The 19,064-nt window shown below is 43.9% G+C and overlaps 1 protein-coding gene across 3 annotated transcripts; it reads left to right on the plus strand.

Moving 5' to 3' along the window:
- Positions 1-2,897: 2,897 nt before the first annotated feature.
- On the plus strand, positions 2,898-18,833 carry ANKRD66 (ankyrin repeat domain 66). Of its 3 annotated transcripts, none has more exons than XM_073335088.1 (4): positions 2,898-3,062; positions 3,284-3,443; positions 8,978-9,206; positions 17,105-18,833. In XM_073335088.1, exons 2-4 carry the CDS (start codon positions 3,305-3,307, stop codon positions 17,283-17,285), a joined length of 549 nt encoding a protein of 182 aa, XP_073191189.1. In that variant the 5' UTR covers positions 2,898-3,062; positions 3,284-3,304; the 3' UTR covers positions 17,286-18,833. The 3 variants fall into 3 exon arrangements, with proteins under 3 accessions (XP_073191189.1, XP_073191188.1, XP_073191187.1); XM_073335087.1 differs by having other exon boundaries at positions 2,898-3,050; XM_073335086.1 differs by having other exon boundaries at positions 2,898-3,443.
- The last annotated feature ends 231 nt before the right edge of the window (positions 18,834-19,064 follow it).

Raw genomic sequence — 19,064 nt, forward strand, 5'->3', positions numbered from 1 at the left:
AACTAATAACTGGAAAAAACTTCTTGAGCATATCCTGAATGTCATCCTTTTTCTTTCTGTGTGGGGATTGGCTTTCTTTGGTTCCAGTCAATGTATTGGTGATTGTGCAAATGGAAACTTTCTGGGCATAGTTGAGCTCCTCAGCAAATATGACCCCCTTTTATCAGAGCATGTTAAATGTGTTCAAGAATCGCAAGAGAGTCAAAAGTGCATGCAAGTCCATTATCTCTCCACATGCATACAAAATGCGTTTATTGAGCTATTTGCGTCATTCGAAAAAACAACAATTCTTGATGAGATTTGAAATGCCAAGTATTTTTCAGTAATTGTCGATGCCACTCCAGATTGTTCTCACAAGGAACAGACTACTATCGTTATTTGATATGTTAAGATTATAGACAGCTCAAAATTTTCAATTGAAAAAAGGTTTATTTTGTTTGATAATTTCACGAAAAAAACTGGAAAAGAAACTGCTGCTCCAGTACTAGCAGTTCTAGAAGGTTTTAAGTTAGATTTTCAAGTCTGCATTGGTCAAGCCTATGACAGTGGATCTAATATGGCTGGGCAGTATGAAGGTGTACAAGCAGTTCTGCATGAGCATAATTCAGACTGTATTTTCTCCAGCTGTGGAAACCACACACTAAACCTTGAAGGTGTTGACTGTGCTCAATCATGCAAGGAGGCAATTACTTACTTTGGAACTGTTCAGCAAATGTACAATCTCTCCAGTAGCCATCCACAAAGGTGGGAAATTCTGAAGCAATATCCTCCTGTTTCACTGCATGGGATGTCCAAAATTAGATGGTCTGCACGGATTAATGGTGTTCAACCAGTTGCACAGCATTTGAATTCAGTGAGAAAGGCTTTAAATGAGCTTGAAACTCTCAATCTCACTGCACAGGCTCAAACTGAACTTCAATCTATTCAGAAGCACATGTCCAAATGTGACTGCATTCTGATGTCATCTTTGTGGATGAAGCTACTTACAATGATCCACCAAACTAATCTAGTAATTGAAGCATGCAATGCTACTCTTGATGTTGAGAGGGATAACATTGAAAGTCTTATCAATGAGATTCAACAGATTCATGACAATGGGATGCGATCCTGACTGAGTCCAAATTAGTAGCACAGAATATTGCCATTTCATCTGAGTTCTCCACCAATCACAACTTACGTACCAAATCCGATGCCAAGCAGCATTATAGGGTCAATGTCTTCCTTGTCATCATTGACTCTATTCAATCAGGTCTTACATGTCAGTTTGAGTCACTGCAACTAATTTGTACCCTTCTTTGGAAGTTCAACAGACTGATAATGAAGATCTACTTTCTGCAGCTGAACAATTTCAGCAACAACAAAGAAATCTCAAAAGATCTCAGTGACGAGGTCATCTTCCTTAGACAAATATATTCCATGAACTTTAAATTGGATTGCAAGACAAAGGAATTGCTTCAAGAAATATTTGAACTTGGACTCTCTGGGGTGTTTCCTAATATCACAATTGTATTGCATATTTTTGTCAGTTTGCCTGCATCAGTGGCTTGAGTTGAATGCACCTTCAACATGTTGAGGCAGGTAAAGAACTATCACCGTCCAACTGTCGGACAAGAGCGTTTGAATGGGCTCGCCATGCTTAATATCCACTGTGGCACTGCACAAAAGCTAGCTTTTCCCTCAATAATTAGTGCATTTGCACAGAAAAAAGCTAGAAAAGCATTTGTTAAATAAAAAAATATTCAAATTATGTCTCACTCTTTTTTTGGCGCCTTATTTTGTTTTCATGTGTTGTCATTTTTAAATTTTTATTATGGCTAGGGGCCTCAAAAGCTGGAAGTGGCCCAGGCCTCTCTGGACCTCTGAAAGGGCCTGCTAATTAGCCCCTTCTGTCTGTTCTCTGACCATGGAACCAATCCTTCTGTGGCTGTGGAGGAGCGTGTGTGCTCCCTTCCAGCAGTGGGGTGGTCCATGTACAACAGTGCTGAGTGAATTGGACCTTTTGGCCAACAATTCTTTCTCAGGCTGATGCCAGAGATCCCCTGACAACTCATCTCCCACTTTGCAATTTACATCCCCCTGTTACCTCATGCCCCAGCTGCCTTGGTCTGTCCCACTGACTGGTTTCCTCCCCACTGGCTTTGCTCTGTGAAGTGTGTGTGTGGAAGGGGGGGGGGTGCGGGGGGGTGGATACACATTGTATCTGAGCTGTCCAGCCCGTGTTCTTTCTGTGCCTGCCTGGACTAGCTGCCTCACTCAGCTCATCTGGCTCTTCTCCCTCTTGAGGCTTTGTGTTAGGAGGGTGAATATCACCCTTTGCATTAAAGGAGATGATCCCTTTACCCCTTCAGCTTGGGCTATGCTTGTAGACCCTGTGCATCTATTATACTAAAACCTACATCAATATCCCCAGCCTGGCTTCTAGCTTCCCTGGTTGGTAAGAGATGAGTACTACATTCTACACTTGGAAGAAGGGAGAGCTTTCCTTAGCAATGATCCTTCCAGCTGGGTACATCACTGGAGGAAATACCCTGTGTTCCTAGAAGAGCTAGTTTTGTTTTCTGGGGATGCACATAATTTGTCAGCAAAGCAGCCACTAAGTGATCACCTAACACAATGGGGGACCCATTGCACGGGCCTCACACCCAGCTGGATTCATAGGACGGTGTCTGTGCATGCAGAGCATGCCCCTGGGGGAGAACAGCATTATGTTTTTTTATAAGCAGTGTGGTGTGTCAAGATCTGCCCAGAATAACATGGGAAATATCTGATCAGTAACGTCTTTTCTTTAAAAAAAATAAATCTATATAATAAACCTGCACCTTTAACAAGGGAGGAGCCAGTTTCCATGGTAAATAAGTAACAACAGACTTGGAGGCCAACTGTGTGTTGTGAGCTGGCAGATCTTCAGCGACATCTTTGAGAAATGCACTATGATTTTATCTGTGGTTTTCTTTATTTACTGAGTCACACTTTGTAACAGAATTCCCTGAACTTGGAGACTAAATACCTAGCAAACATCACCAGCAGACTGCAATCAGTGATTGGTTTAGGTTCAGTTAACTGTGGATGTTAATTTTCTTTCTTTCTTTTTGTCTCTCTGCCTTTCTTGTTCTGGCCTTCGATAGAATTTTGATACAGATGGTTAATGTCTGAATTTTCAGTGTGGACACTGCCTAATCCATTCAAATTGTCTCTTGGGTTGAGGCTTTTCTGAGCCACAGTTACTGAAAACTGCTATATAAAGCATGTGCATGAAGTTGTTGTTTTGTTGTTCTTGTACTAGGGGTTGTCAGAACTGTGCAACATGACAGAGCTTCATGAAGCTGTAGCTCTGGGCGATTACGATTTAGTGAATAAGCTTCTGAAAAAAGGGCTTTTTGATGTGAATTACAAAGATACGGATTGGAATGACAGGACACCACTGCACTGGGCTGCTGCTAAAGGTAAGGAGGCCCTGTACTCAGTAGCCCATGTACATGCTAACATTGACGTTATATAAGAGAGTGCAGCTTATTATTATATTACACTATGCAGGAGAGGTGCTAGAACTAGGGATGCTGGGTGTGCTGCCGCACCCCCTGGCTTGAAGTAGTTTCCATTATATACAGGGTTTACAGTTTGGTTCAATGACTCTCTGCACCCCCACTATACAAATTGTTCCAGCACCACTGCTGAGCAGGCTGTTAATGGGGTTATGCAGCATCCCGATAATTACACTGAGAGGTTCTGATTCTGCTGTCCTTGCCCAAACAGACAAAATATTGAATTAAAAGGGAATTTTGCCTGTTTAAAGAACATGTGGGATTGGACCCCAAATGATCATTTCTTGTTTATATGAAGTTTGATTATTTTAAAGGGATAATGTGTAATTTTTACACACTGTGTGTATATATAAGGGCCCTATTTCTTTCATCGCTTTGATTTCACACTGGAATAAGAAAAGGAGTACTAGTGGCCTAGTGGCACCTTAGAGACTAACCAATTTATTTGAGCATAAGCTTATGCTCAAATAAATTGGTTAGTCTCTAAGGTGCCACAAGTACTCCTTTTCTTTTTGCGAATACAGACTAACACGGCTGCCACTCTGAAACACTGGAATAGCTGCATTGACTTGAGTGGAGTTATTCCTGATTTACACCTGTGTGAAGGGCGAATCAATGTGTAGACACAATTGGCATTTAGGAAAAACAGATTGAGCACAGTAACTACACAGTGGTTTAAAATCCTCCCACCTTTATTTTTAGTGTTGAATCTTTCAAATCAGCAATGCAGGACCAGATCCTGCCTGCAGCTGACGTTTGGTGTTTTAGCATCAGAACTATTTATTAAGGTCCAACCAGGTCCAACCCCTAGAAGGCAGTAGGTGGAACTGTGCGGATGTAACAAAGGACTTAATTTTAAAGAAAATGGTTTGTATGGGGGTCACTGAGAGCTTAATTTAGCCTGCAGAATCTTTATAACAGGTGATAGTGCATGAGAAAGAAAGAATCCAGCTTGACCCTCAGATTCCAGGTTGAATTTCCAGGGCAATTAGTGAGGGGGGAAACAAACATCTTTTTACTTGCACAGGAACTGAAATCACCAGACAGGATTAGACCCAAAGTCCATCTAGTCCAGTATTCTGTCTCTGACAGTGACCAGTACCAGATGCTTCAGAGGAAAGTGAAAGAACCTCTCAGTAGGCAGATGTGGGATAATCTGCCCCCCACATCTGTCTCATGCTTACCTCTAATAGTTAGAGATTGGCTTAAACCAGAGGTGGGCAAACTATGGCCTGCAGGCCACATCCGGCCCATAGGACCGTCCTGCCCCACAGCGAAGCTGCCGTGTTGGCAGCGCTCTGGCTCCAGCTGGGCGGAGGGGCTGTGACCTCCTGCCACTCTGAGCAGCATGGTAAGGGAGCTGGGGGGTGGGGGGCGTTTGGATAAGGGGCAGGGAGTCCTGGGGACAGTCAGGGGACAGGGAGCAGGGGGGTGGGGGTTGGATGGGTTGGGGATTCTGCGGGGGACGGTCAGGGGTTGAGGAACAGGGGAGGTTGGATAGGCATGGGAGTCCTGGGGGGCCTGTGAGGGGTGGGGGTGTGGACAGGGGGTAGGGCAGTCAGGGAGTAGGGAGGGTTGGATAAGGGGGAGGTCCCAGGGGAGCAGTTAGGGGCGGGGGGTCCCAGGAGGGGGTGGTCAGGAGACAAGGAGCAGCGGGGGGTTGGATGGGTCAGGGGTTCTGATAAGGGCAGTCAGGGGGTGGGAGGTGGGAGGGGGCGGATGGGGGTGGGGGCCAGGCTGTTTGGGGAGACACAGCCTTCCCTACCCGGCCCTCCGTACAGTTTTGCAACCCCGATGTGGCCCTCGGGCCAAAAAGTTTGCCCACCCCTGGCTTAAATCCTGAACACATTTTATTCACCGAGTACATGTGGTCTGTAGGGCACTGAGACACAAGAAACAGACCATCTCACTACCATTTGAATCACTTTGCCATCCTTTGGGGTAGAGCCGTATTATAATGCATTAACATTTGTAAAGAGCTTTGAGATCCTTGAGGATCCTATAGAAAGACAAAGAAATTCTTACCTTATTCGGTGACTTTTGTTGTTTCAATCATTATTAATTCATTTTTCATTGCCGCTGGACTTTCCCCTGAGATGTTGTTCCCAGAAGGGATGAAATCAAATACCACACATTCAGAATAAATAATTATCTTATTACAGGAGCTATGAGCCTGATCTAAAGCCCTTTGAAATCCAGGTAAAAGGCTTCCCTTGACTTCAGTGGCCCTTGGATCAGTGACCCTTGGCCCTTATAAAAGTTAGGAAGCTTGGGGAAGTGCTAACAAAGACTTATGCAAGGGGTGATAAGATTAAACGTACATTAATTGGTGTGCACTAAAAATACACTGCACAAAAGCAGTGACAAGTTCAGGTTGCTCGAAGCACCCTCGGTCCCAGTTCATGTGATATCCCTTTGTAAGACATGTAATGAGTTTTCTCTCTGCTGGTAACTCCCTAATTACCTGCCTAAGAGCCTTACAAGTGATGTGCAGAGAGTGCCAGCTGGCAGTGGCATCCATCAGTGTGGTCTCTAGTTTATGACAGGTTTCAGAGTAGCAGCCGTGTTAGTCTGTATTCGCAAAAAGAAAAGGAGTACTTGTGGCACCTTAGAAATTGGTTAGTCTCTAAGGTGCCACAAGTACTCCTTTTCTCTAGTAAGCGATGCCTACTCCACGTGGGACTCTGTTCCCCTCTAGTGGTGGCTAGAGCAGCTAGAGACTGATAAGCTCTACTGCTACCTCCTTGGCTCCGAGAGCTGGGTCTTTTAGCTCAGACAGTAGATCCTTATGTATTAAGATCCAGAGGTCTGATCCCTGCTGCTGATGACCCACCCTGGAGCATTAGCGTTACACTTACATTCTAAGGGCCGGATCCTGCAAGTTGCTGAGCATCTCCTGCAGTTACCTAGTGCCCGCAACTCCCATTAACTTCAGCAGGGAATGAGGGCACTCAGCACCTTGCCGGGGGTGCTCAGTACCCTGCAGGATTGGGACCTAAATTAGAAGATGTGATGATATGAAACCCTAGGATTGGGGGTGGCTGAGGAGGACAAGTGATGAAAGGTTAAATGAAGGGTGGGAAACAAAGCCATATATCACACTGTGGTAGGTTAATGATAGTTGGGTATAAAAGGTATGAGTTAAGTTATTGATATTGGGCTGGTTCTCAGCTAATGTAAACTGGCATAGCTCCATTGACTTCAATAGTGGCTCCGAGCCATTGTGTATTGTATTGTGTCACAATAGTATACACAATGCTAACCCCCTGCAACCAGCACACAAAATCTAAACACCATACATCCAGCTCTTCAAAGCATTAAATATAAATATCAAATGTACATTTTCCCTCAATATTTTGTACTGACCTGGATGAATAGTTTCACACTCTGTGCAGACCAGGACTGTGCTTTGTATTAATGTCCGAACTCAGCCAGGTTTTCTCCCTCTCCCTCAGCATTTCAGGGAAATAAATCATGTGTAAGCATGGATGGAATACAAAGCTGAGAACAAGCTGGAAGGACAGGTTTTTGCACAGAAAAATCTATATCTTTCCAACTCCTACCCAAGCCTCCCTCCCCAAACTAAAAAAATCTGTGAGTCAAATTCTGAGGTCTTTACTCTGTTCTTACTCAGCCTTCAGTCTGGCAAAACTCCCTTTGGAATCAATGGTATAACAAGTAAGGACCTAAGTATTTATCTCTATGCTAGATCCATATTTGGTAGGCTTCGCAGACTTGCACTTCTGTCCCCCATAACCTGTCTCCAATGTCTTTTTGCCTTCCTCATTGCCTTTCAGTGTCCTGTCTCCTCTCTATTTCGCTTTTTTCTCTTCCTCTCGCTTGTCTGTCTTTGTGTAGCATCTCTCTGCACTGCTTTCTGGTCTGCCTTTAGGGAATTCTAGGAATTGAGTGAAACTCTCTGCAGTTTCTTTCTTCCCATGATCACAGCTGCAGAGGATATTGCTGAGAGATGTAGTTTCTTCTGTGATTGACGAATGTCACCTGGGATGGATGAAGGCTCAGTGAAATATAAAAAGTTAATGACTACAGTACTGTGGTCTGTGGTTAAATACTCTGCAGTTGAGCAGGGTCCTGACTGGGAGGCAAGTTAACATGGCACAGAGGTGGTATCTAAGGGCTATTATGGGTGAATTCTGAACTTGGTGTTTTACTTATCTGGGTTGCTGCGTTTGTTATACTGAGCTGATCAAAACCGTGTATGTATCTCCAGGTAAGGCCATAGAATGTGGGCGTCCTTTCAGAAGGTTTCAGAGTAACAAGAAAAGGAGTACTTGTGGCACCTTAGAGACTAACCAATTTATTTGAGCATAAGCTTTCGTGAGCTACAGCTCACTTCATCTGAAACCTTTCAGAGTAACAGTTGTGTTAGTCTGTATTTGCAAAAAGAAGTACTCCTTTTCTTTCAGAAGGTAAGTCTCAAAGGGTATGTTTACACAGCAGAAAAAAAATGTGTCAGCGAATCTCAGAGCTCAGATCAACTGGCTCAGGGTGCTGGGACTTGTGCTGTGATGTTAAACAGAGCAGTGCAGCTGGTTGGACTTGGGCTGGAGCATGGACTCCAAGACCCTCCCTCCTTGCTGGGTTCCAGAGCCCAAGCTCCAGCCCAAATCTGAATGTCTCCACTGCTATTTTTAGCCTCACAGTTGACCCAGGCCAGCCACAGCTGTGCCATGGTTCGTTTATCCCTGTGTAGAGATACCCTGACACTCTTTGCTGAGGGTCTTTTTTTGTACCCTGATTGGCTTATCCATCTCCCAGGCCATGAGGTCTGGACAAAGAGACTGGGGATCTGGTTATTTTTAAAAAGTTATTAAACATATAGATTTTAATTATGCTCATGTGAGTCCCTAATGATTTTAAAAAAATATCCCTACCCTAAAAAGAAAATCACAGGACTCAGATTTGCAAGTGCTGGAAACGCGGCTGTGACCAATCCACAGCCATAACCCATGGCCATCTTGGTCCCCAGCTGACGCTTGTACACTTAACACTACATTCATAGCGGATGACGTCCAGCTGCTGAGATTTGAATTCCTGTAGCCCAGATGCTTGAGGTCAAGCGCTGCCTAACTAGAGGGAGTATGTAATATACCGTATAGCATATGTGTGGCTATGAACCTCAGTACTATTGTCTGGATGGAAGGTCAGACCTAATCAGCTGATTGTGGCTATTTTCTGTCTACAGAGGGTAAAAGACCCAACACTAGTCCAGCTAGCAGAGCATCGGCACAAGTGGGTAGAGGCGTGTGTGGGTTGGAACCGGAGTTCCTAAGTATGTGCCGTTTAGCTGGTGACATCACTGCAGCGCTTGTTGTCCGTGGACACAGATTCTTTACACTGCCATATAGAACATCTTGAATATTTCACCTTTGAACCATTTTTTTTTCTCCCTGTGTTTTCTGCATATCTACAAGGACAATCAGAGATGGTAAAGCTACTCGTGCAGCATGGCGCTCGCCTTTGCTTGAGAACTGACGTGGGTTGGACTCCAGCTCATTTTGCTGCTGAGTCAGGAAGACTGGGCGTTCTAAGGACTCTTCATTTTTTGCATGCCGCCCTCGATACAGCAGATCTCTATGGGGACACTCCGAAAAGGATTGCAGAAATCTATGGACACAAAGACTGTGTGAAGTTCTTAGAAATGTGAGTATTGACAGACTTCTGCAACCAGCCGCAGTAAATGAAGTGGAAGCCAGTGAAGGTGAAATTCACTCCTGTACAGAGGGCCTACGCCATGGCCTATGCACGACTTGCATTTCAACCTAAACCCTATGTAAGCCCTAGGGGTTTAAGTGGCATATAAATGTGCTTAGGCTTTCTGCTGGGCTTCTGGACCAGCGTGAGCAAATGGAAAGAACTTTGTTGATTTCAGTGAATCCACAGAGCCAATTATCTTAAGTGGCTTGCTGCCTCTGAACAGCACTTCATCATTTTCCATCTTTTCAAAGTGTTCTGGCTCTAGGTCCAGGTCTCCAAAAGAGCTAAGCACCCAGGAGCTCCCCTTAAGGCACATAAATAAGTGGCTTGAATTTTAAATGTTCAATGACTACTTAAGCTCTGAAATGAAGTGGCCAGATTTTCAAGAAAGAATAAACAGGAGCTTCCGGGTACCAAGCCCTTATGAAAATCTGGCCGCTTCACAGAGGTGCTGACAGGGGAGCTGAGCTCTTCGGAAAACTCTGGGTATGTCTCCCCTGCAATAAAACACCCGCGGCTTGCCTGTGTCAGCGGACGCGGGCTTGCAGGGCAATTACCTTGCCATGTAGGGCAATTAAATTGCAATGTAGACGTCCAGGCTCAGGATGGAGCCCACAGTCTGGGCTCCCGAGAGAGGGAGCGTCCCAAAGCCCGGTTTCCTCCCGGCCCCCACTTGCTGCCCCCACTCGCCTCCCCTGGCCCCAGCGCCTGCAGCTCACGCTGACTCTGCTCTGCCAGCTGCCGCAGGGTCCTAGGGCACCCCTGTCACTCGTGGCAGGGCGGGTTGCCCGTACCCTGCCCTTCCGCCCTAGCCCTGAGCCTCTCCAACGCCCCAGAGCCCTCACCCCCCCCCGCACCCTAATCCTCTGCCCCAGCCGTGAGCCCCCTCCCACACCCCAAACCTCTCATCCACAGCCCTCACCCCTTCCTCTCCCCAAACTCCCACCCAGAACCTGCACCCCCGCCACCCCCAAACTCCCTCTCAGAGCCTGCCCCCCTCGCCCCCTCCTGCGCCCCCACCCCTTGCCCTAGCCCAGAGCCTACACCTAAACTCCATCCCAGAGCCTGCCCCCCTCACCCCCTCCTGCACCCCCACCCCCTGCCCGGAGCCTACACCCAGCACCCAAACTCCATCCCAGAGCCTGCACCCCAGACCCCCTCCCCCTCCCCCACCCCAACTCCCTTCCAGAGCCTGCCCCCTTCAGCCCTTCCTGCACCCCGCCCCCTGTCCCAGCCCAGAGCCTACACCAAGCACCCAAACTTCCTTCCAGAGCCTTAGGCAGGTGGGGGCAGAGTTGGGGGGGGCGGGTTTTGGGCACCACCAACATTTCTACAGACCTGCCACCCCTGGGGTTGCAGCTTTCTGGGTCTAAACCCAAGAAATCCCAGCTGCTGCCTTGGAAGGTAGAAGGGAGAGTTAACTCATGTACGGAGCTGGCCAAAGAGTCACAATTCAATTCTGCAAAGACTTTTGAGATGTCGAAGTTTCGCGTCTTTCCAAATTTCCAATGAAAAATCATTTTGTGGAAAATGTTCCAACTGGCTCTATTGTCTCATAAGTACCTCAGGCATTTATCATTGCATCTGTAAGGCTTCTTCTCACGAGCAAGTCTTTGAATTCTGAATGGGTGGCCAGGCCTCTTTTCCTTCACTCTTCACAAACATTCATGCCACTGGGATTGTGTTCCCACAGATATTTGGGGGGATTGGTTGTTCGTCATATGACTACCCATATTCACATGCAAAAAGGGGGTATTCGTGCATAAAGAGGACTACTTGTTATTCACTCTTCACCATTTGCTAGTTTTATTTTTTAAAAGCCTCAGACATCCATTGAGGAAGCTGAAGGAACACAGTGTGACTTAGGTGACGAATTGCACAGCATGACCACTCAATAGGTAAAGTGAACAGCCCTTTGGCAGAACACTGTTCATCCAAGCTAACTGGGTAATTAGAAATAACAGTTACTCTGGTAGAAATCAGGATTAGTTCACAAATAATTTGCAAAAGAAGGGATAAATCAAAGAAATTCTTTATTCAGAATAAAAACAGTTCTACTTCTAATTGCAGGCAAAAATAATATGTTCAAGAAACATGTACACCACCACCATTGCACTAACTACATGTAACTATGAAATCAGAGCACATGTGCTTAATTTTTTCCTGCTTAATAGTCAAATGAAAACGTACCCATTCAAATTTAGCCAGATCTGTCAAGTCAGTATACTATTATGTAATGTTGAAAGTTTTCACTGTTTCTCACCTTGTGGAATACAAATCTTTTATGCTGTTAAAAGCTATCATTTAGAATTACACTTGTGATTTCCACACTCAACTGACCGAACGGGCCATTTGTATGTTTGGTTTGTTGACCATTTGTGTTTCCTTGTGGAACTGGGGTAACTGCACATGCAAATTATGCACATGCAAATTTTATGTAAGCTCTTCTAGAACAGGAGGTCAGATGCTCAGCTGGTGAAAGTTAGTGTTGACTTCAATGGAGTTATGTCAATTTACACTAGCTGCTGGAAATGGGCCATGATTCTAACTGAGATCTGAGCAAAAAAATTTCTATGACTTTACTAGCTTAGTTAGATCTCAGAGATCCAAATACAACTATATTTGGAATAGCTGATTTCACCTAAATTGTATCCCAAAATGAGATGAAGAGCCAGTGATACCACTACTAAAGGGAGGATATGTATCTGGCTGTCGCAGACCGCCGGTCTGTTCCAATAGTGCAGCTTCCATGTTGTGAAACTAGCTGCCAAACTTTCTGATCTGATTTTCAGGTACACTAAGGGCCCTTTCCACTCCAGAGTGGTGTAAAGGGGACTTAGTGTAAATGAAAGCAAGGCACTCCATATTTAATTCAGTTTACCGGAGTAAAATTTGTAATAAACGACACCATTATTAATAGTCAAAGCACATTAACATGAGTTATGAAGCAAAGTAACATATCATGTAACATCCAGGAGAATTCTGACAAATAAAACATGTTACGATGGCAAAAACAATTCTGAAACAAAATGTTTTTAAAAATAAAACCCTTTCGGCTAGATCACATGCTGGTGATTAATGGAGCTGATGGGTGCCAAGGCCTTCTCTGGTGATGTAACATCCACCCTCTCAAGCTGGAGTATGGGGTGACAACAGCAACTGCAGCTTCAGCTCCAGTTTCGTGAGACAGCCAGGCAGCTGAAGCAGACCCCAGGCAGTTTTAATGCAAGTCCTGAGAACCAGCTACATTTCACCAGTGTGAGAGGAAAACCCAGGGCTAGATTTTTGATTAAATACATATTTTAAAAGAGAAATTTACTTTCCAATTCACAGCCCATCAGTTTGTCCTCTGCTCCCTCTCTTGCTCTCAAGAACCGCAGTGTTCTCTCCCTGACTCAGCCCTCTGGTCAGGTGTGACGATGCGGCCCATGGGAGCCAGCTGAGGTCACTCAATCAGGGTGAACTGCAAACAGAATGGGGCAGACAAACCTCAAACGCTGGTGGATATTCCAATACTTAGGTTTAACAACCCAGCACAAAACAGCTTCTATGGCACCTCCCTGGTTACTCAGAAGTCCAAATAATGCAGTTCCCTTAAAGTCCCCAGCCTCAGGCCTCCATCCAGACACACGTGTCAGATAGGATAATGATTACTGAAAATCTTATCATATACAAGAAAAGGTTCTCCTGATCCCAAAGTACCAAGCCCTGGACCCAAGTTAAATGATAACTTAGATTTTACCCAAAATACACTCTTATAGACAATTCTTATTAACTAAACTAAAATTTATTTAAAAAGAAAAGAGTGTTGGTTAAAAGATCAATATACAGACAGACTTGAATTCAATTCTTGAGGTTCAGATACATAGCAGAGAGGAGTCTGTAGTTGCCAAAAGTCTTTTTAGAAATAGTCCACAGGTTATAGTCCAATGTCCATAGTCAGGATAACTCCAGTCAGTGACTGGGGATCTCAATCCTTATGGCTCAAGGTTTCCCCTTCTTGAAACCCAAAGCAGATCTGAGATGAAGAAGAATCGTGTCCCAGGGTTTTTATACATTTCTAGCAGCCTTTTGGCCAGAGAAAATGATAGGCTTAACTTTCCTTCTCCTAAACATCATGGCAATTAGCATAGGGTAATTTATCCATTAAACAGTTCAGATACAAATTACCACAACCTTCAAAGAGACATATAGACAATAATACTATTTCACTCAAGAGTCTTCCTAAATATTAATATTCCTTTTTTGATCTTTGAATCAAGACTTGTTTGCTTAAATCACAAGACCTGAGAAAACATCTACCCTTCTATCTCTAACAATGTAGGCTTGCATTTCAAAACTCTATTAATTTACATATCTTTCTAACAAGTCTTTAAAGTTCTTCCATGGGTCAGGTCAGTATGTGAGTTAATTAACTCTTTCTGACCTTATGTCACCTTTCAATGAGATATTATATTACATTCATGGTCTCTGTGTATATAATGTCTTCTGCAGTTTCCACAATATGCATCCGATGAAGTGAGCTGTAGCTCACGAAAGCTCATGCTCAAATAAATTGGTCAGTCTCTAAGGTGCCACAAGTACTCCTTTTCTTTTTGCGAATACAGACTAACACGGCTGTTACTCTGAAACCTATTACACTCATAACGTCACACCAGGTCACTAATGTGGTTTCCCCTTAGGTTCCTGCTCTCCAGCCATCTCAGGCAGTCTTCTGCTTCACTGCCTCACAGTGCCACTCCCACTGTGGCTGGCAGGGGGACATGGGCCCACCCTCTACTCTGGGTTCCAGCTCAAGGACCCTCTACACAGCAGCTAAGATCCATTCCCTGCACCTTGCTGCCTTTCCCTGAGCTGCTTCCATACTTCTTGGCCTTCCACACTCCTTTGGATTTGCCAGTCTCCCTCCTCCCTGGGAATAACTCAACCCAAACACTCCTCCTTTTCCGCAGGATCCGACTGCATCTTTCCCCCTGTTGCCCCCTCTACTTCCAGTTTCCTGGTCTTTTGTGGCAGCCCTGCCTGTCTCTTGCAGGTGAGCTTCTCTCTAGTTAGCTGCCTCCAGCCTAAAGCTCCCCTGTTTGCAGCCTAATTAGCTGATTGGGCCCTCCTGACTTAACCCATCTCTTGCAGGGCCAGTGTGGGGTCCACACCCCATTACAAAAAGACATTATGCTTTTCACTTCTTGAATGTGGGCCTTTGTGCCGTGGCTCCTGAAACTGGCTTACCTGTTTTGCATGTGCCAGGTGTGACTCCCGAGAGAAAACGAGGAGGAGGGGAGAAATGATGAATGCGGCAAAAGCCACAGGAAATCCAGTGCCACGGAAAAGAAAAACAAATCTGTCTCCAAGATCAAGTCTTTCATAGTATTCTTTTTGGAGAGACTGGGAACAAAATAATTACACTGCATTTTGTAGATATCACAGAAGAAAGGGATGCTGTTGACTAAGGATAAAAACACAGGCATAAGGCACCACCAGGCTATCAGCTTGGAGATTCTCAGGTGTAGGTGGATGAAGAAAGGGGGCTGAAATCTCCAGTTCTGACATGGTAAATGACATATAAACGGGCCACCAACCTGAGGATGGGAGACCTTGAAAATCAGCTGACAGCTGTGAATGCTCGCTATGCTTTGTTCCTAGGATAGAAGCTAGCAGAGAATGCCATATAGAAAACCCTTAGCATTGCTGTGCACAAGAAGCAAAACCTGGAGATCCCCAGAATGGTCAAGATCTTATCATCTGAGTTCAGGCCTCTCTTTTTTGACTGCCACAATGAATTTACCCAAAAGCCAACAACTGCCTCGCCTCTTAGGAATGCCAGGAAACTGACAGCAGATGGGGGAAAATTAGAGCTTTGGGAACATTACAACTGTTGCTTCCCATTGTTTAAGATGTACACAAGTTCTGTCCCAGAGGTCAAAGGTCTTCATGCAGTGCTGTGTTAGAATCTGGGCAAGAGATGCACTGCCCTTCTCTCTGTAGGTCACACATTCAAAACATGGGTTAATATATATACTTAAATGGAATTGTTCCTGCTATACTAGGCATGTAAATGTGAGATGTATTCTGTTGAGGGTCAGTGTCACTCCCTGATATTTGCCTGTTGTGTGGAGAGTGGTGTACAGAGTTAAAAACAATGCTTGTGTCAGAGGCCTGGAGTTTTTTCAAGAACAACAAAAACACAATTTACATCAGTTTTGGTCTGCAGCAGAAATTCCCCATCTTGGGTTCTTTTACACCCACTTTGCACCAGTGCCAACGGCTAACCATGGTGCAAAGAAGCAGAGAACCTGGCTCTCTAGTGTGTATCCATCTCATTTTCAGAGTGCTTAATGTTGAAGCCATATTTGCTGTTCTAGGAGGTCCCTTCATGGTCAAGTTGTCTTCTATCAACCCTGATGTGGCCCCATCCAGAATGGTGTCCAGAATCCACAGTACCTCTTGAAATCAAGGAGAGCTGCAATCATCAGCAAATGTCAGGAGTTGGCCCTTATTATTCTCAGTCTTTTGTTATGTATCTAGGCTTTGTCCATGGAAAATCATCAATCCTTTTCTTAAAGATGGATTAATGGTTTAACCGTCAGGTCTAAACTCTCAGGAACTTAAAGGATACTTCCTGCAGGGTAGAGGTAGCTCTTCAGTAGCCTCAGTTATTGTGATTGCCAGGACAATTATATCAGATACAATAGCCTTACCTCCATTTTGAACATTACAACTATTGGCCCTCATTCTTGAAGATGTACAGAAGTTTTGTCCCAGAAGAACCACTCTCCTTGCCAAGTTTGGCTATTGGAGTCTGGTTGACATATGCACTACCCTGTGTCTGCATCCCATATACACACAACTTTGAATAGTTGAACAAAATAAAACAAGTGGATATGTTTCAGAGTAACAGCCGTGTTAGTCTGTATTCGCAAAAAGAAAAGGAGTACTTGTGGCACCTTAGAGACTAACCAATTTATTTGAGCATGAGCTTTCGTGAGCTACAGCTCATGCATCCGATGAAGAGCATCACAAAAGCTCATGCTCAAATAAATTGGTTAGTCTCTAAGGTGCCACAAGTACTCCTTTTCTTTTTACAAGTGGATATGTTTCTCTTCCTAATTAATCACCTGATTAATGAGGAATGTACATGGCAAGAATATCCTCTTCATGAGTATCAGTGTTACTCATGGATATGTGCACTTTCATCCAAAGAGCAATGCACAGAAATAAAATAAATGTTTAAATCTTCTTGTAGAAGGAATGATGTTCATGACAGTGCAATAAAACTAAATGTAAGAAATGCCACAGATCCTGCCTGCATACTATGGTAATTTTTCTTTAATTTTCTAGCTTAAAATGTGAATTTCTACAACACAGCTATATTTTTATAGCATCTTTCATGCAAACTGTATCCCACAATGTTATACAGAGTTGCATTAGTGAATAAAGCAGAACAATATATTTCTAGGAAGATGTGGGCTTGAGTTGCCAAGTTCAGATTTGGATTTGGATGCAAAATTAAGTTTAGGGTTGTTAAATTAGGGTTTGGTTCAGACCACTTTAGAGACACCACCAGCTGCAAAATTAGATTGGGACTGAAACTTCTTCAGATTTTCTTGCTGTTCTGATCTGATGTTTTGGTTCTGAACCATCTCTAATTCTACATAATAAGCAATAGCAGAAAGAGTGGAAATGAAGAGGCTTAGGCTCGTTATTTTTAACTGAATTTTTGTGTATGACCAGTTCGCAATGTTTTAGTCTGTTTCATTGAATGGAAAGTCCACAGCAGTCCTACAAGCGTGGTCGGACTGTGCAGTGTGCAATGGTTAAGGCAAAGTTTTTTCTTTCTTCTGTAGAGCTGAGGTGGAGTGCAGGGACTACCGTTTGGTGGCAGGATTGAAAGGGATTCAACTGGACCAGACAGATGAAGACTGGGAACTCAAGAAAGAAGAGCTTGAGAAAAATACACTCTGTGTTCAAGCAAAATCTACACTCTCTACTCAAAAGAAAAACAGAGGAAAGAATGTGAAACAGTAGAGTCTTCAGATTCCTTTGAACTAGGGAAAGTCACAGAGAGCTAGTCAAAGACACTAACAGACCCCAGATACATCTGGAGTATGAAACATACACTAAGTGCTTGTCTACATGGTGCTTTAGTCCACGTCAGAGGGGTAAATTTTAGTCTGCACTAGCATGCTGCGTGCTAACTGGCTTGTGTGTGCCCTGCTGGCATGCACCGAAATTCTCTAGTGTGCATTACCGTAGCCCTGTTCTAGACAAGCCTATGTTAATGTGGGAACTTTTAGTATATGCCACTAGGGTCCACGTAGGTCAGTTAGTGCATGACACACTAGTGGGGACTAAAATTGACACCCCTCTGGTGTGAATTAAAGAACTGTGTAGAGAAGACCTAAGAGAAAAAGCATATGGTCTGTGTGGTGGGTTGTACATATGGCTATTAATGGGAAATGGCTAGAAGTAGTGGATCTGGCTATTGTGACAAAGTCAGTCCTGACAGACAGAGTGGTAGAGGGCAGACATATCAATCCTTGAATGGAAAAATTCAAAACAAAAACTTTGTTTTGTTTTAATTTGAAAAAAAAAATCACTTTTTCCTTTTCTCCCCTGGGAACACTTTCTCACTCTTTCTTCTCCCCTTCCTGTTTTCCAGTGAGGGAAAAAAGTTAAACTGTTTTTTACCTACTGAAATTAAAAGAAAAGAGAGCCCCTACTCAAAAGAGTTTGCAATCTATTAACTTTTACTTCAGTCCAGCATTGTCAATTTACACCTGTTGGCCCATGAGTCATAAGCTCTCTCAGAGCAAAAAATATTCCATATATATATATATATATACACAGACACACAGAGTTCACAGATCTCAGCAATCCCTTAACATCTTTGAAGTACAATACAACTTTATTTGGTACACAAATAGCATCCTGAAATGCTTTACAGAGTTAATAACACAATGCCATAAATAATAGCAGAGTGGGACAGCATTGAAGAGAGATATTTTTCAGCTCAGATATGAAAAGAGATGAAGGCCACTGCTAGAGGCAGGGGATCCATCTAATCAAGCTAGCACTAGTCTGTTCCAGTATTCCTATGCTGCATAAACCTCTACATGTGATTGATTTGACTGGAGTAACCCTTCTAATAACTACACTGATAATAATTGTCATAAATATAAAGGGAAGGGTAAACCCCTTTAAAATCCCTCCTGGCTAGAGGAAAAATCCTCTCACCTGTAAAGGGTTAAGAAGCTAAAGGTAACCTCACTGGCACCTGACCAAAATGACCAATGAGGAGACAAGATACTTTCAAAAGCTGGGAGGAGGGAGAGAAACAAAGGGTCTGTGTGTCTGTCTGTATGCTGCTTTTGCCAGGGACAGAACAGGAATGGAGTCTTAGAACTTTTAGTAAGTAATCTAGCTAGGTATGTGTTAGATTATGATTTCTTTAAATGGCTGAGAAAAGAACTGTGCTGAATAGAATGACTATCCCTGTCTGTGTGTCTTTTTTGTAACTTAAGGTTTTGCCTAGAGGGATTCTCTATGTTTTGAATCTAATTACCCTGTAAGGTATCTACCATCCTGATTTTACAGAGGTGATTCCTTTACTTCTATTAAAAGTCTTCTTGTAAGAAAACGGAATGCTTTTTCATTGTTCTCAGATCCAAGGGTTTGGGTCTGTGGTCACCTATGCAAATTGGTGAGGATTTTTACCAAACCTTCCCCAGGAAGTGGGGTGCAAGGGTTGGGAGGATTTTGGGGGGAAAGATGTGTCCAAACCACGTTTCCCAGTAAACCCAGTTA

The sequence above is a fragment of the Lepidochelys kempii genome, chromosome 3, assembly GCF_965140265.1.
Source record: "Lepidochelys kempii isolate rLepKem1 chromosome 3, rLepKem1.hap2, whole genome shotgun sequence".
Classification (NCBI taxonomy): domain Eukaryota; kingdom Metazoa; phylum Chordata; order Testudines; family Cheloniidae; genus Lepidochelys; species Lepidochelys kempii.

What these genes read in the sequence shown, in the direction of transcription:
- ANKRD66 (XM_073335086.1), top strand. Translation starts at nt 3,305, where the DNA reads ATGACAGAGCTTCATGAAGCTGTAGCTCTGGGCGATTACGATTTAGTG. An exon ending in GCACTGGGCTGCTGCTAAAG is followed by an intron (nt 3,444 to 8,977) that starts GTAAGGAGGCCC and finishes CATATCTACAAG; the next exon opens with GACAATCAGAGATGGTAAAG. An exon ending in TGTGTGAAGTTCTTAGAAAT is followed by an intron (nt 9,207 to 17,104) that starts GTGAGTATTGAC and finishes TTTCTTCTGTAG; the next exon opens with AGCTGAGGTGGAGTGCAGGG.